At 38.8% G+C, this 18282-nt stretch overlaps 1 protein-coding gene and 1 long non-coding RNA gene across 4 annotated transcripts in view; one reads left to right on the forward strand and one right to left on the reverse strand.

The window, feature by feature from the left end:
• KMO (kynurenine 3-monooxygenase) overlaps positions 1-4979 on the reverse strand; it is a 38376-nt gene extending 33397 nt beyond the window's left edge. The window contains exon 1 of one of the 3 annotated variants that reach the window (XM_070055558.1): positions 4849-4979. Coding sequence is in view for 2 of the 3 variants with exons in the window: in XM_008268225.4 (XP_008266447.1) it covers positions 4849-4902 (54 nt within the window). In the remaining variant the exon portion in view is untranslated. The remainder of the gene's footprint in view (positions 1-4848) is intronic. The other 2 variants (XM_008268225.4, XM_051821472.2) reach the window with 2 other exon arrangements.
• Positions 1838-18264, forward strand: LOC108178181 (uncharacterized). The gene is made up of 5 exons (XR_007909978.2): positions 1838-2466; positions 2881-2965; positions 4229-7878; positions 9793-9989; positions 17977-18264. It is a non-coding gene; the product is annotated as an uncharacterized lncRNA (long non-coding RNA).
• The last annotated feature ends 18 nt before the right edge of the window (positions 18265-18282 follow it).

Here is an 18282-nt window from a genome sequence, read left to right on the forward strand (position 1 = left end):
TAGTAATTCCATTATATGGATGCCTCACTTATGATTTAAAAACATTATCTGAAATTTTCTTTCATATTAATGTTGAGAAATGCTTCTCATATACTTGCTAGGTTTTATGTCCCCTGTGATCCCATCCAGCAGTCATGGCTCCAAATAGCAAATGGTCATGAGAAAAACATACTTTTTAATTTGTAAATGTGGACCTATTAGGAAGGGGGATTGTGATTATAAAAGATTCATGCATTTTATGTCTCTTTATGTAATGTGTTTGTAATTAACCCGAAATGTCATATTAAACACACATCAACTATTTTCGACTTAATGAAGCATATAGAACACTCCCTGTGAATCATAGTTGTTTCTGAGTCTGTCATCAAATGCACTTTTTTTTTTTTTGACAGGCAGAGTGGACAGTGAGAGAGAGAGAGAGAGAAAGGTCTTCCTTTTGCCGTTGGTTCACCGTCTAATGGCCGCCGCGGCCAGCGCGCTGCGGCCGGCGCACCGCGCTGATCCAGTGGCAGGAGCCAGGTGCTTCTCCTGGTCTCCCATGGGATGCAGGGCCCAAGCACTTGGGCCATCCTCCACTGCACTCCCGGGCCACAGCAGAGAGCTGGCCTGGAAGAGGGCAACTGGGACAGAATCCGGCGCCCCGACCGGGACTAGAACCTGGTGTGCCAGTGCCGCAAGGCGGAGGATTAGCCTAGTGAGCCGCGGCACCGGCCCAAATGCCGGCCCAAACGCTTTTTGAAAGCTAATGTATACCTCTTGAAATCTGTATTTAGTTATGGACCGTTTGGTCTCGTAAAAATTTAATCTTTGGGGATCAGCATTTAGCAAACTGGTTAAGATACCACTTGAGAGACACATATCCCATTTCACAGCACCTGGATTCAAGTCCTGGCTATGCTTCAGATTCCAGTTCTTGCTAGTATGTACCCCAGAGGTAAGCAGGTGATGGCTTAAGTAGTTGGGTCCCTGCCACCCATATAGGAAGCCTGGATTGAGTTCACAGCTTCTGACTTTGGTCACAGCCCCATTCATTGTGGGAATTTGATGAGTGAAACAGTGGATGGAGGATTGATTCTCTCTCTCTCTCTCTCTCTCTCTCTTCTCTCTCCCTTACAAATAATTCAGTTGGGTTCTTGTCACCCCTGTAGGAGACCTGGATTGAGTTCCCAGCTCACACATTTGGCCTGGCCCAGTTCCAGCTGATGGAGTCATTTGGGATCATCATGGATGGAGTTCACTGATGGAGTCATCATGGGGTTAAAGATTGTCTTAGCTTTGGGTCCTGCTTCAATCCCTTCTATAGTCTATCCCAGTGCCTTACAGTTAGTTTCTCTCTCTCTCTCTCAAGTAAGTAAAAATTTTAAAATAAAATAAAAAATAAATACTTCTTGAGAATTTTGATGGGTCAAACACAGGAGAATGGATCACGAAACACTCTGTAGTAGGCTTGCTTCTCAGCAGGAAAAACAGAGGAACTGCTGCAGCGATACCCTAAAACGTATTTCCAGGAGGTATTCTGGAAGAGTGGATTCACACTGCAAGAGCTGGATACAGCTGAGCCTGGCATGTTTATTCGTGCTTTTAGCCAAGGCTCTTGGATTCTGCCAAAAAATGAGGGCTCAAACAGCTGTAGTCATCACTGAGCCAGTGCTTTTGGGGGTCAATCATTTGCATCATACCTGGAAACACTGAAAATAGTAGTCAGAAACAATATTTCTCAGTATTTTTTGAACACCTAGGACCCTGAATTTAAGATATGGCTTAAGAATGCCTGTGCAGTTTAGGTTATATGGTCTTTGTTGTAATTTTTTTAGTATTTGATTTATGGGAGAGAGAGAGAGAGTGATCCAATCCACTAGTTGACTACTTAACTGCTGGGTTAAATGTCCCCTCTCTGATTGCTTTTTACTTCTCTGGCTTGCTACTTTGTAAAGCAAAGAAATCTCAATACACAAAGTAAGGCTGTTCATACAGCAGTTTCTTGAGAGGCAAATTTTTTCTGTGCTTACTTGTTAGAGTTGGTAAGTGACACCTGTAGAACTACTTTCAGCTTTAAAAGTAGGGATTGTTTGCCAAATACTTTGTAAATTAATCATTGAAAGGATATATCCCTTAAAACATTATTCTCATGAATGGTGTCAATATAGTGTAATTTTTGAAATATTTAGGTCAACATTATTGAAATTTTGTGTCAACATATTTTTCTATGCTTTTTTTCAATATTTAAACTTTCTCCAGTTTATGATCATGGTTTGGTTTCCCAGTAAATGTTCCTGCGCTGATTTTGTTATTACTTCTGACCTGGGTTCAATTCCTAACTTTTTGGATCAATAATGTTTTCCAAGAAAGGAAATCAATAGGTTTAATCAGGAACAGATGATCACAACAGTAGAGCAAGGACAATTCTTAGGGTGACTTTTCACTAAACAGGATCAATAGACACAGTGGGCTATGGAAGGAATTAAGGTAAGTTCATTGTATCCTTTGAACTTCTAAATAATGGTTCTCAGCTTGCATTTTTTAAAATCTTAGAAGCCAGGAGAGAGCCTGAATTAATGGGATGTGGCCCATGGGGAGGTGAAGGATGAGAAATATGAAAACAAAAAAAAAAAAGAAGAGAAGAAGAAGAAAAATGCATGTTTGGATTTTATTTTGTTTGTAATGGGAGTTAATTGAAATTGATTAAAATTAAGTAGGGAATAACATTGATCAGATTTGTGGTTTAAAGGGATGATTCTGGATGTTATTTGGAGAATGGTGGTTAAGAGGTGAACTTGAGAGACTATTTAGGAGGCTGTTGCAAGAGAATGAAGGAATGAGGATGGTTTGGACTAGTATGATATTGATGGCCAGAGCTGAAATATATTTTTTTAAAAACAGAGCCACCAAGACTTACTGATGGGGTTGCAACAAATTGGGAAAAGATAATCAAATCTGATGCCCAGGCATAAGTCTGAGCAATAAGGTGATTGTAATTCTTTTGTAGAGGAATTTTAATTGTTTCCTAGTACATGTGTTCTGATTTGTGTTTCCTATTTCCCAGCACATGTGTTAAGTTATTGATGAAGAGTTCAAGTGCTATTCATGGAGAAAGCCATGACTTATATGCACATTTTTAGCTTTCCAAAATCATATATCCAATCATATTTTTGTGATTTCTATGAGACATTTTTAGAGACATCACTGCTGCCACTCTAGTCCCAATCTTGGACTAACATAAAGCCACACAGCTGATTTATGCTATCTTCTTACAGTTTCCTCCCCTCCCCCAGTCATTCTCTACATAATAGCCTGAGGGATCCTTTACATCCTAGTTTACTTTCCTGCCTAACATTCACCAGTGGCTTTTCGTTCCACTTCCAATGAAGTCTATCTTCTTGCCTGGCCCTCTAAGATCTTACAAGATTTGGCTGTTTGAGCTAATTTTTTCCTGCTTTGTTCTGCTCCTGTCTTCCTATATCCTTCTTAAATTTGCACAGCTCAGTATAATCCCAGGGTTTCTCTTCTTGCTGTTCCTTCTGCCTGAAGTGTTCTTTCTATGGATCTTCCACGGTTGGTTTCATCTTATCATTCAGGTGTCTAGTCACGTATCCCCTCCTTGGAGATGCTGTGTTTGACCACACTCTAAACAGAGGTACCCCACAAGATACTCTCCACAGTACTACTCTGCTAACACTTCTTTGCAGTGCTTATCCCTAACTGAAATCTTCTTTCTTGTTTTCTTCCTCATTGTCTTTCTCCTCCCTGGAACTCTCACCGCTCTGTCCCTACTACCTGAAACAATGTTGGCACAAAGCAAGCACTCAGTAAGATTTTGTTGAATATGTGAATTCTCAGTTTGTGCAACATTTTAATAATAAAGAACTGGGCAGAAGTCCAGTGTGAAGCAATGACAACATGTGTCATATCCAGTGACCAATTCAGCATGTGATAGCATTCCTTAGCATTTTGACATTCAGAATCAGAAGTGATAAAGGAACCAACATAGCACTTTGTGGAAAAGACAAGAAAGGCAGAAGACAAAATTAGCACGTAGTGTATAAACACATGTGTGGCATATAATATGCCAATCTATATGCAGCCTAGAACAGTGTAAGATGCTCAATACACTTTTATCGAGTTAATGAATGAATGGATATATGAGTTAAAAGCCTGCAAATGATTTGACCAAAGGTGAAAACAAATTGATGAAACTTTAACTAATTGGGACATTTTTTCTCTAAAACAGGGTTCTGCTGAAAGGAGAAAAAAAACAGTTTCCTTGTGGCAGCCCCATATTAAACAGAATTAGCTTTGATACCATAACTTGGAAGCTAAGGATCAACCCTTTTCAAATCTGCTTATATCCTTTTTGTATCTTGCTAAGTGTAGGATCAGGTCCAGCTCTTTAGTCTCACCTGCTTAATCACTTAAGAACTAGTGAACAATCCAATGTAATCTTACATTAACTTCATGTTTCTTGACCTTTCCATTCTCCGTAGACAGTATAAAACGAGCTATTGACCAAAGTGGGACAAGTGCTTTAAGATGACTATTAAGACAAGCATCTCTTTTGAAAAACATAGCCAATTTAGAGGATAAAAGCAAATTCAATTGGCTTTATTTTTCATCTTCAAGAAATATGAGACCAAATGACAAGGGAAAACTGATACCTTATTATGTCATGGATATAAAATACCTTCCCTGAAAAGAACAGGTTAACAAATTAATTAACAATACATTCCAACCAGGTGTATTTAAATATCAGCAACGTTTTCATCTGCACAAGTGAAGAAAAATAATTATTCAGAGTAATAGGAATTTATATAGAATCCCTGATAGTAATAGAACATCTGAGTGAATGCTTACCAAGCCTCCACCAATGACAGCTACTTTTTTCCTGTGGCAGTCAGAGGAGTCCATGACTGCTGAATCGTTTGTCGCAGTTGTTTCTGTACTGAGGGGCTGGCTTCCCCACACACAGGTTTCTCCCAGTCTTTATGCTGCCCAAAGCCCAGCCCACTTGTGATCCAGAAGCAGAGTTTGGTCAGGGCCAATTTCCTTTGACAGCATTTAACTCGTTAGTAGCCCAATGTGCAACCAGCTCAGCTTTCATTGCAGCAAGTGAAATTTTGAAAAATCCGACAAATGAAGACACTGTCTGTCTTGTGTGGAAGATGAAGAATCTTTAAAGCAGTCTAAAGGCTTTGTTCTTCTTTTGCTATAGGATATGTTCTTAGTTTCATTTTCATTCATGATTGTGGTGAATGAAACTTCCGTTCTTCTACTTCTCTTAAATAGTGAAGTGATACAGCTTCATGTTATTAAGACCAACCAGGAATTCCACCTAAAGGATACTCATGAATTGTCTTTCATAGACATTTTTTAAAGATATATTTATTTATTTGAAAGTCAGAGTTACACAGAAAGAGAAGGAGAGAGAGAGAGAGAGAGAGAGAGAGAGAGAGATCCTCCATCTGCTGGTTCACTCCCCAATTGGCCACAACGGCTGGAGCTGCGCCTATCTGAAGCCAGGAGCCAGGAGCTTCCTCCAGGTCTCCCATGTGGGTGCAGGGGCCCAAAGACTTGGGCCATCTCCTACTGCTTTCTCAGGTCATAGCAGAGAGCTGAATCGGAAGTGGAGCAGCCGTGACTTGAACCAGCACCCATATAGGATGCCAGCACTGCAGGCAGTGGCTTTACCCACTATGCCACAGCGCTGGCCCCTTTAATAGACTCTTAATTTGGGAAAATTTCTTTTTTTCCAACTCTTATTACTTTCCTGGGCAAGATTTTGAATTGAACAATTGAGCATACTTTCTTTTTTCCTATCTCTATATGCTAGAAAATTTAGACGAATTTGTGCATTACCACTAGGGGAGACAGTTAACATTATACTTCTATAAACTCCTTCTTGGCTTCTTATTGTCTATTCACTTTTCTTGTCTTCATCTGCTTTCAAATGTATGCTGTTTGTTGTGCATATTTGCATATTATAGTTTTTTTCTGGAACATGATGTGATGTGAAATAAAATAAGAACATAAATTAAGACGTTTCTTCACCTAGAAGTAAGAGCACAGAAAGAATTCAGATTTTTCCCTGCTGTGGAGTTAGAGCAAAATATCATTCAATAGTGACCCCTTGTGGATCGGTGTTGTTAGAGTTGCCAGAAAACTTTACTTACAGTGGCCCCTTGGTGTCCTTGGGGGATTGTTTTCAGGACTCTCTCCAGATAAAATCCACAGGTGCTCAAGTCCCTTATATAAAACGGGGAAATGTTTGCATAGGAAGGTACTTCAAAATGTTAGTGGAAAAATAAAATTAAAGAATAAATTTATTTTGGTGTAAAACATATTTGAAAGTCATGCATAGTTTTTGTCATAATATACAATTTCAAGAACTTTTAAAATAAATCATATGCAAGGATTTCAAAAATACACCAAAATAAACTTACCTTTTAATTTCATTTTTCATGATTGTTTTTGAAGTACCCTCCAATAACTTACACATCCTCCCAGATACCTAAATCATCTCTAGATTGCTTAAAATACCCAACACATTGTAAGTGTTAAGTAAACAGCTGCTATTATCATATCCTTTAGGGAGTAATGACAAGGAGAAAACATCTGGTTATGTTTGGTGTAGACAAAATTTCTATTTTTCTGAATGTATTTTATCTGAGATGGGTTGAATCTGTGGATGTAGAACCTAGTGGATGACGAGGGCCAACTGCACTTATTATCGATAGGTGATACAAAAAGATGCAAAAGTGTGTTCAGGATTTCAGAGTTCTTCAAATCCTGCCCATGACCTCCTATTCTCCTGCCCAGACACAGCCACAGCATTACCCTGTGGGTTACCCTGTTCTTGTGCAAGCTTATTCTCTTTCTCTCTCCATCTCTCTCTCTCTTGCTCTCTCACTCCCAATCTCCCCCTTCTTACTTTCCTTCCTTCCTTCTTAAACATAAATGGGTGGGGCCGGCACCGTGGCACAGTGGGTTAATCCTCTGCCTGCAGTGCCAGCATCCCATATGGGCACTGGTTCTAGTCCTGGTTGCCCTTCTTCCAATCCAGCTCTCTTCTGTGGCCTGGGAAAAGCAGTAGATGATAGCCCAAGTGCTTGGGCCCCTGCACCACATGGGAGACCAGGAAGAAACACCTGGCTCCTGGCTTTGGGGCAGCTCCAGCCATTGTGGCCATTTGCGGCCATTTGGGGAGTGAACCAATGGAAGGAAGACCTTTCTCTCTGTTTCTCCCTCTCACTGTCTGTAACTCTACCTCTCAAATAAATAAATAATCTTTTAAAAAATAAATAAATGGTAGCAAATTTTCCACCCTTTCCGATAACCTATTTTTTCTCTTTTCATGTAGCTTAAGAATTCTTTAATATATACATATAGAGAATCATATCTATGGTGTAGAACACACAAAAATAAAGAGGCAATATAACAACTTATTGAAAAGTAAGAACTCAGGTAGCTACCTCTTAGGTCCATCAGGTCCAGAAGAGAATATAACCAGAACTGCAGAGGGCTCTGTGCTGCTTCCAGTCACCCCTCCTTCTGGGAGATAGCTGCCACCCTGCCATTCTCCCTTCCTTGCTTTTATTTATAATTACACCACCACTAACACAGGCAAGTTTTGCCTTTTTAAAAGCTTTGCTTTAATAAAGTCATACTGGGCCTTTTATTTTTTAAATCAACTTTCTTTTTCACAATATTGTGTTTCTTAAGTTCCACCTGTGTCGTTCCCTGTAGCTCTAGTTGATTCATTTTTGTCGTCATATATTATGTATTGATTCTATTGTGATGGATGTCTGGTTGTTTCTTATTTTTTATTATAAAGAATAATGCTGCTGCTCTGAATACTTTTCTGTGGACAACCCAGTGCCTACATGTGTAAGTCTTCCTAAATAAACAAAATTAGCATACTAATTTTTTATTTGATGTCATATATAGAGGCTTGTCTCCTGCAACATCCTTACTAACGTGTACTGCTGGAGTTTTTAGTTTTTGCCAGTTTTGTGAGCTTGTACTATATCTGATTGTCCTTTTAATTTTAGTCATTTGATTATTAATGAGGTGACCATTTCTATTATTTGAAAGGAGAGTTACAGAGGGAGAAAGAGAGACAGAGAGAGAGAGAGAGAGAGAGAGATCTTCCATCTGCTGGTTCACTCCCCAGATGGTTACAACCAGGAGCCAGGGTGGCAGGGGCCAAAGGAATTGACTCAGCCCCTGCTGCTTTCCCACATTAGCACATTAGCAGGGAGCTGGATCAGAAGAGGAGCAGCTGGGATTCAAATTGGTGCCAGTATGGGATGCTGGTGTGGCAGGCGGCAGCTTAACCTGCTGTGCCAGTCCCTGAAGTGAACTTTTAACTTATCTATTCAAAATGTACTTTTCTTTTTTGTAAATTGTGTCCTTGTTTTAGGGGAAAAAGTTAGTTTTGCCTTTATTTCACTCTCATCTGATATGAGGTTTATTTTTACATATGCTGCAAATAACTTCCTCTGTTGCTTCAGTTTTTGCTTTCTCAATGAAATCTCTTGATGAGCAGATATTCCTCATTTTAGCATAGTCAAATTTGTCAATATTTTCCTTTGTGTTTAGAGTTTTTCATGTCCTATTATAATTTGTTTCATAATCCTAAGGTCATGAAGATATTCTTTCATATTTTCACTTGAAATATTTATATTTGTTTTCCATTTTTACATTTATAATCAATATGGAGTTCGTTTTCATGTGTGCTGTGATACAGAAACCAAAATTGAATTTTCTTTCCCAAGCAAACACCCAATATTTCCTGTATTACAAAATGAAAACAGCCTTTGTAGAATGGCCAGTGTTCAGATATATGTAGGTCTGATTTAGTTTCTATGCTATTTTATTCCATCTAGTCTAAATTTGTCTCTGTAAATGCCAATTCTACTGCCAAATAGGATAGCTTGAAAATAATCCTTGATATCTTAATCAGCTTGTTGCCTTGTCTTCAATAATTTCTTAACTATTCTTGGTGCTTTGCCTTTCTATCTAAATTTTGGAATCAGCTTGTTCATTCCATGAAAAAAAACCTGCAAACAAAAACACTGTTGGGGTTTTTGTCTAAGGTTCATTTGAAGTTACAGATCTATCTGAAGAGAATAATGTGTTCACACTATTGAGTTTTTCTATTAAGAAACTTAGTCATCTCTCAGGTCTCATAGAGTTTTATTCTTTCTGCTCCCTTTTGTTAGATTCATTCCTGGATAATTTATATTTTCCTTTTATTATAAACTATATTTTTGATTTTCTGCAATTGATGATGTGTACAAACACTTTTCCCCCCATGTTTTTATCCAGATCTAGACAGAATGACACAGTTGATGATTTTTAGAAATTGAAGGATAGCATGAGGACCCCAGATAACTGATAAAAGAATGGGTAGCAAAAACTTGAACAAAGTTTAATAACTGGGGCCAGCGCTGTGGCATGGTAGGTTAGGCCTCAACCTGTGGTGCTGGCATCCCTTATGGGTGCTGGTTTGTGTTCCAGCTACTCTACTTCTGATCTAGCTCCCTGCTAAGGACTTGGGGGAGCAGCAGAAGATGGCCCAAGTGCTTGGGCCCTGCACCCACTTGGGAGACCTGGAAGAAGCTCCTGGCTCCTGGCTTTGGATCGGCTCAGCTCTGGCCATTGTGGCCATTTGGGGAGTGAACCATCAGGTAGAAGACTTCTCTGTCTCTCCCTCTCTGTCTCTCAAAAAAAAAAGTTTAATAATTATAAAGTTACAATTTTGATCATTGCTATGTATCCCTCTATTCTTTCTAAAAGTCAGGTAGGAATCATTGCCTTTGAGGAGCTTCAGGAAGATGCAAGGTCTGCATCTTCTTTTTCTGGAGGACTTCTTGGAAGGAAGAACCAATAGAAGGGTTTCTCCCACCCTCTGAGCCTAAAGAAGTACAACAAGTTAGGGATTTACAGGGCAACTTGTGTCAACAGCAACAAGCAACCATCCTCAATGGGATTCGGTAAGTAATCTTTTTTTTTTTTTTTTTTTTAGATTTACTTATTTATTTGAAAGGCAGAGTTACAGAGAGAGAGAGAGGGAGAGAGAGAGAGAGAGAGAGAAGAGACCTTCCACCTGCTTGTTCATTCACTGCTGAGATGGTCACAATGGCTGGAGCTGTGCCATGCAGAAACCAGGAGCTTCTTCCGTGTCTTTCACATGGGTGCAGGGGCCCAAGGACTTGGGCCATATTCCACTGCTTTCCCAGGCCATAGCAGGAAGCTGGATCAGGAGTGGAGCAGCCGGGACCCAAACTGGCACCCACATGGATGCCAGCACTGCGGGCGGCAGCTTTACTTGCTTAAGCCCCAGTGCCGGCCCCTCATTTCATCTTTAAAATGAGTGCTTTTACAACAGAATGACTCAACAGAAGGGCATATCTCACAACAGAAGGTGGATATTTTCACTTTTTGCTGCACGCATTTCACAAATCAGCATTATTGGAATCAAAAGGAACTCATGAAAAGAAATTGAAATTTATCAGAGGATTAATTAATACAATATTTACTCTTCTCCTTTTGTCATCCTTGTACGGCTGAAGTTGACAGAATGTTGTTTGATGAACTTAGCTTGCTCAATAATTGTTTACTCAGTTAACCTGGCCCTTTGTACTTGTAGTTCTCTGCTAGGAATGCTCTTCTCCCTTTGCCTGGCTGATTCTCATTGTTTAGATCTCAGCTTGAATATCCTTACCTTGATCACCTAATCCAAAAGAAATGTCCTCTCCATCATTCTGTAAACACCTTCCTATTGTGTGTTTATTAGTATGTGAAATTATTTGGTTTATTTCTTTACTTAATTCTTTAACAAATAGATACCAGTATGTGGCAAATCTCACAGGAGTCCCAAAAGGGTTACAGAGCACCATTAACCCAAAAAGAAAGAGAAAAAGCAAAACCAAAATGGAGTTACTTAAGTTAAAGCCACTAAGCACCAAGATCTGCCTAGACCATCTGTCAGAACAGACATGGGTGGTGAAGCCTGATAAGGACTGGGGGACATTACACCATAAGAAGAAGCCAAACCAGCAGGCCACTGCATTACTTCACCCACACTACTGCACCATGACTGGCCACACCCAGAAGACCCCTAAAACACCATTGTTCACACTCAGACACCAACATCTGGTTGGTGACACCCAAAAAGATGAGCTTGTGATTGGTGACACACCAGGGCACATTCACGCCCAACTACCCCAGAGCAGGGATAAAAAGACAAGCCTCACAATTGCTTCTCATCCCTTCGGGGATGCCCAAGTCTTAACTGAAGCTCTGCTTGCCACCCTGCTGGAGCCAACCTCCCCTGGACATCCCAGCTGCTGGCAGACCTGACATCAGAGCTGGACTGGACCTCTCATCAGGTGACCTCTCCAACCCTTCACCTTGCAGTCGTCTTGGAACTTCAAGCCTACTGTCCAGAGTGCCAGTCATCCCACAACTCCTGCCTGTGGGTAACTGTTCTGAAATCTGTCTCTCTGAGTGATAACGGAGACCTTACACTCTGGACTTTGGACTTCGACTTTTTCGTGACCGGGGTGCGAACCTTGAGAATGCAGCATTCATGTTATATCCTTAGCCATGAGTGTTTGGACTGGTTATGCTTTTATGCTTTGTACGTGTTATACCGATTACTATTGCTGGATATTTCTGGAAGTTGCCTTACTCCCAGATGCATGTTATGACCTGTGGACTAATGACATATTGAGTGGTATTGACTTTTAGATGTGTGCACTGAATATATATGTTGAGTGGTATTGAATAATTATATTGAAAAGACTATTGCGATTCTGTGTGATTCTTCCCTGTGCTCCAGCACGTTGCATTAGCCTTGTGGAGCTGCGTGACAAGTGGTGCTAGCGACAGTGTAGAATTGAAGAGAGAGGAAACTGGAAGGACTCAAGATACAATTTTAAAGTGGAACAGTCAGGATTTATTGATAGATATGCATGCATTTGGGGAACAAGAAAAAGTTTAGGAACCAAGAAGGATTCAAAGGCTAGCCACTACAGAGAACTGTATGGAGGTTTCCCCAGACAAAAATAAATCTACCAGGGGGCCGGCACTGTGGCTTAGTAGGTTAATCCTCTGTTTGTGGCACCAGCATCCCACATGGACCCTGATTCTAGTCTCGGCTGCTCTTCTTCCCATCCAGCTCTCTGCTATGGCCTGGGAAAGCAGTAGAAGATGGCCCAAGTGCTTGGGCCCCTGCACCCGTGTAGGAGATCCAGAGGAAGCCCCTGGCTCCTGGCTTCGGAAAGGCACAGCTCCAGCCCTTGCAGCCATGGAGATTGAACCAGCAGATAAAAGACCTTTCTCTCTGTCTCTCCCTCTCATTGTCTGTAACTCTATCCTTCAAGTAAGTAAATAAAAAATCTTTAAAAATAAATAAGTAAGGGGGCTGGTGCTGTGGCACAGCGGGTTAACGCCCTGGCCTGAAGCGCCGGCATCCCATATGGGCACTGATTCTTGTCCTGACTGCTCCACTTCCGATCCAGCTCTCTGCAATGGCCTGGGAAAGCAGTAGAAGATGGCCCAAGTCCTTGGGCCCCTGCACCCACGTGGGAGACCAGGAGGAAGCTCCTGGCTCTTGGCTTTGGATCAGCACAGCTCCGGCCATTGCACCCAATTGGGGAGTGAACCATCGAATGGAAGACCTCTCTCTCTCTCTCTCTCTCTCTGCCTCTCCTCTCTCTGTGTAACTCTGACTTTAAATAAATAAATAAATAAATAAATCTTAAAAATAAATAAGTAAGTAAGTATATAAATCTACCATATGACCCAGCTAGTCCACTTCTGGATCTATATTTGAAGGAAATGAAATCAGCATATTAAAGAGATACCTGCAGTGTTCACAATGGCCAAGATGTGGAATCATCTAGATATCCATCAATGGATGAATGAAAATAGAAAATGTGGTATATATACCCAATGGAATATCATTTAGCCATTAAAAAAAAAATGAAATCCTGACATTTGCAGCAAAAGGGTGGAACTGGAGATCATTATCTTAAACAAGCCAGACATAGAAAGACAAACACCATGTGTTCTCTCTCTTTGGAAGTTTAAAAGAATCAATCAGATTTTAATAGGGATTTTATAGTGATTTCTAGAGGATGTGAAGCATGAAGGTAGGAGGTATAAAGGGAGGTTGAAAAACAGGTACCAAAACATAGAAGTACAAGTTCTTATGCTCCATAACACAGTGAGATGACTACAGTTCACAATAATGCATTGTACACTCTATAAAGAACCACAAGAGAGGAGCTGGTAGGCTCCAAACAGAAAGAAAAGATAAGGAAATGGAAATGCTAGTCACCCGCTTTGAGTAGTTTATGCTCTGTCTATATTTTGAAATATTGCCCTGTGACCCATAAAAGTGTACAAGTATTACATGTTAATCAAAAAAAATTTAAAAACTAAAACAAAAGAAGTTTTTGTACTTGGAGATAGTCTTAGGAATCAACAAGTGCTATAAGACTTTCATCACCGACGGTAATCACCCTCTCTCCCTCTCTGCCATTTATCCTTACACAGAGCCCTCACTACCAGCTCCAGGATATATACTGCCACATTTCTAAATATTACTTCTTGCTCATTGCTTTGTGTCTTTTGAGTTTGTGATTTCAGGTTTTAGATCATGACTTCTATTAAACTAAGGATTACCGGTTTTTTTTTCTCTTTTTTTAAAGATTAATTTATTTATTTGAAAGAGTTACACAGAGAGAGGAGAGGCAGAGAGACAGAGAGAGGTCTTCCATCCACTGGTTCACTCCCCAGTTGGCCTCAATGGCCAGAGCTGTGCTGATCTGACGCCAGGATACAGGATCTAGGAGCCAGGAGCCAGGAGCCACCTCCAGGTCTCCCACGTGGGGGCAGGGGCCCAAAGACTTGGGCCATCCTCCACTGCCTTCCCAGGCCATAGCAGAGAGCTGGATCGGAAGTGGAGCAGCCAGGACTAGAACTCTTCAAAATTCCATATTCCATTAATCAAAATAGTTAAGCAATAATTTTGGTTAGGTCAGTTATAAAACATTGGATTTATTGTAACTGTGTCCACTCAAATTCAATAATGATTATTTTTTCCTTTTTTACATAATAAAACTTTTTATTTCTCAAATTAATAAATGTCATGTTGCCCTCTTTGGTTACTTGTCTAAGATTTATTTTGAATTCTATATCCAAACTCCCATTTAAATCTTTTCTCAATACATACAAATTATTAGATATTTTTTCTTGAAGAAATTGCTTCTGGAGGCAGTAACCTATTTCTATCTGAGACAGGTGCTCTGTACACTAAGTGTATACCTGTCATATCCTCATCCAGGGAATCTCCTATGTCTATTTTTGCAGTTTTCCTAGTTTCAGAAGCCCAGGCCTTCCTCATTTTGGTTTACTCCCTTTTTACTACAGTAGAGTACTTTCTTGAACTTTCTAAAAAGGGGTAGATCAAAAGTAAATTTTTTGAGATATTGCCCATATGTAAATTTTTCTATTCTATACAGATTTGATTTTGTTGGTATCTAACACAAAGTTATAACAATTTCATTTCAGCAATTTGAAGACATCAATCAGCTGTTTTTTGACTTCTAAGTTGCTGTTGTGAAGTATTAGATCCTAATCCTTTGAGATTTATTTACATTTTGTTTTGGATAATTCTAGGCTCTTCTCCCTGCCTTCAGTGTTCTAATATTTCTTGTTGCCATAACTTGCTCTGGCCAGTTCATATCTACTTGTTTTACAATGTTTTCTTGAATTTATATGCTTAAGGTCCCTTTCTCTTTGTTCAACATTATTAAAAACAGGACATACTGGATTATTTCTCTAATTTTAATAACTTTTCTCTCCTCTTTTCCTATTTTGGGATATTTACTTTGTTTCCTGGGTGACTTTTACTGCTGCCACTGTATCTTCCACACTTTCTACTAAACTTCCTCTACAAACTTCAAACTTATTCCTAGGCTGGAAGACATCCTAAATTAGAATCTTTATTTCGAATGATGAGGACATTTCAATTGACTAGATCTGAACTCAGTTAACAATTTTGGCAATAAGGTAATGAGAGTTAGAACAGTTGGAAGAGAAAACCATTCAATCATTCACTTGTGCTCACAGCAGGGCACTGATCCCATGACAAAATGAAACACCAACACCAAAACCAGGCAAGCATCAACAGGAAAACATGTTAATATTACTATAGAAAAGTCAAAGGTTAAAAAAAACTCTAATTAAAACTTTATTTTACATAGATAAAGGTTTCATCTTAAAATGAAAATGTATAATGTCAACAATTAAAGGTTTTACATGTATTTTCATTATTAAGTTACAAAAGCACATTGACAAGATCTCTGTGAGTGAGATCTCAGTGGAAAGAACAGGTCTTCAAAGAAGGAGGTACCTTTCTCTGAAGGGAGGAGAGAACCTCCACTTTGACTATGACCTTGTCTAAACAAGATAAGAGTCGGAGAACTCAAGGGGCTTCCATAGCCTTGGAAACTCATGACTGGAGCATAGAGGGATTGCTGATGCCATAGACAGGAGTGTCAATTGGTAAAGTCAACAACAGGAGTCACTGTGCACTTACTCCTCATGTAGGATCTCTGTCCTTAATGTGCTGTGCATTGAGATTTAATGCTATAACGAGTACTCAAACAATATATTTCACTTTGTGTTTCTATGGGTGTGCAAACTGTTGAAATCTTTACTTAATGCATACTAAACTGATCCTCTGGAAAAAAAAAAAAAAAAAAGAAAAGAAACTATCAACTCCCAACTTGACTCTCACTGGGATTAAACATGACAATAGGTCTGATCTGATTTCATCATCATTAAAAAAAAATCATCCATTATTTTTCACTTTATGTTTCTGTGTGGGAGCAAACTGTTGAAATCCTTACTTAATGTATACTAAGCTGATCTTCTGTATATTAAGATAATCGAAAATGAATCTTGATGTGAATGGAAGGGGAGAGGGAGTGGGAAAGGGGAGGGTTGTGGGTGGGAGGGATAGTATGGGGGGGGAAGCCATAGTAATCCATTATTCGTACTTTGGAAACTTATATTCATTAAATAAAAGTTAAAAAAAAAAAGAAAAAAAAAAGCACATTGACTAAGCCTATTTTCTCAAATTTAAGTCATTTGTATAGCACCTTCAGAAATATACTTAGTATTTTGTTTCAAATTGATATGTATTTTATTTAAATAAAAGAATTTCATGTTGCTGCTGCAGACAGAAAATCAGTTTCACTGATAAATAGATGGGAATCACACAATTAAATAGTTAGATGCTCCTGGGCATCAATTTTCTTTTGTACAAACAGAAATGATAATAGGACCCAACTCACAGAGTTGTTTTAAGTGTTAAATAGTTAATAAATGTAAAGCACTTAGAAAAATATCTGGAATATAAATAGGTGTTCATAGGTGATTATTAAAAGGGATTAAAATACCCCGTTTATTAAAAAACTATCAATTCAGATTTTAAAACTTTAAGCTCTATGGTAGAAACTAGATACACTCAAGACAAAAATGAAGCAAAAATAAAATGAGAAATATAAAACAACAGGCAGATAATAAGCAATAAAAACTGGAATGAAAACATGAATAATTGGAAAACAATTTAAAATCACAATCAACAGGCATAAAGGAGTCAGAAGAAGGATGCTACTCAATGAAGAGAATGATGATCTATGAAAAAAAATCTTAAACTTATGTTAATTAAATCATCCTGTGTAACAGCAAAAAAACTTCTAGCCCTTTCTTAAGAAACTGGATAAATAAAATGTTTTATATTTGTACAATAGAATATGAATAAGTTAGTGAATGAACCAGTAGATAGGATCTCTTCCTCTCAAGTTAAAAACCAAAAATTTAAATATATCATGGCCATATTCCAAAAACATATAGTTTAGTTACAGAACAGTAAAACTTTAAAGCAAATATAAAAACCATTTTTTTGCTTATCAGTGGGTGAAGCAAAAAAATGCATTAACGAACTAAAAGAATACATATTGAAATAATGATACTGCTTGGAGTATGGGGAAGAAAATGCTAGTCCATTATTAGTAATGTTTTATTCATTTGTGTTTGTTTCACAAACAGTATGAAACAAATAGATAAAATGCTGGCATTTCTCAGGAAATAATAGTAATTGTTAGCAAGTGTTCTGTACCTTTCTGTCAAATTAACAATAAACATATTAACTTCATGCTAAACGTATAAGTGTTGTTTGCCTTTTAATAATGGAAAGCATAAACCTATGGGATAGGTGGCTCATTGTTTCCTAAAATCATGCTTTACATTTTGACTCAACTTTTTTCATGACCTTCTAGCTTCAAAGTTACCTGTGATTTCATTTTTCATCAATTATTTTATTAATTTCTGAACCATCAGTTGACAGAGGGAGAAGATACTGAAATACAAAGAACTCCTGTGGTTTTTCTGGGGTGTTTTGTTTATAGTTCAAGCAGTGCAGTCTCTCGTTTACATTTTTACACTTTAACTATATGAACTAAATTAAAAAGTCACAAAATAACAAAAACAATGTTACCAAGAGGTTTGACAGAGCTAATGACTCTCAAGCTTGGCTTTGCAGGTTCTGGACTTTAGACTTCTGGAAATCATTCAATGGCTCTTTCTTTATTAACTATCATCTAGTTCCAAGCAGTAGGTAGCAGAAAGCGAGGCGGGGAGGGTGTAAAGCTGTGGTTAGAAGACATTTTATCAATTCCTGCTTTCCTGTCATCACTTATTAAAATAATAATTGTGGGTATCTTCCACACATTTTAAAAATGAGAGTTTCTCCAGCACGTGTTAAATAGAAATGCAATTATAGAAATCTCAAAATGATAAATTAAAACTAATGGATGGTTAGCTTATTTCTGTGTGTTCGGCTCATGAGAAATGATTTCATTCTCTGCGTTTTGTTGTGATTTCCAAAATCCAACCTGGAAGACGTGATCTGGAAGAAATTAAGGATTCCAACGAAAAACCATGGTAAGTGAATGAATATTTCACCGATTAAACACTAACTCAGCAGTTAACAGCCCCGCCTTCTACTAACCACACACAACAAACTGGCTGGAAGAACTCGCCCAACCTCCCTTCCCATAATTCGCTTCTCACTAATTTCCCATGAATCCGAGGGCTTCAAACACTGGCGCTGCTAAAGGAAATTATTCCGCCCCCTCAATGTTTACTGGCTATTCGCGATTGGTTCCGCCCCGCTGGCTCGAGGTGAGGCTGTTGATTGGCTTAGAG

Source organism: Oryctolagus cuniculus, chromosome 13 (genome assembly GCF_964237555.1).
Source record: "Oryctolagus cuniculus chromosome 13, mOryCun1.1, whole genome shotgun sequence".
NCBI lineage: Eukaryota > Metazoa > Chordata > Mammalia > Lagomorpha > Leporidae > Oryctolagus > Oryctolagus cuniculus.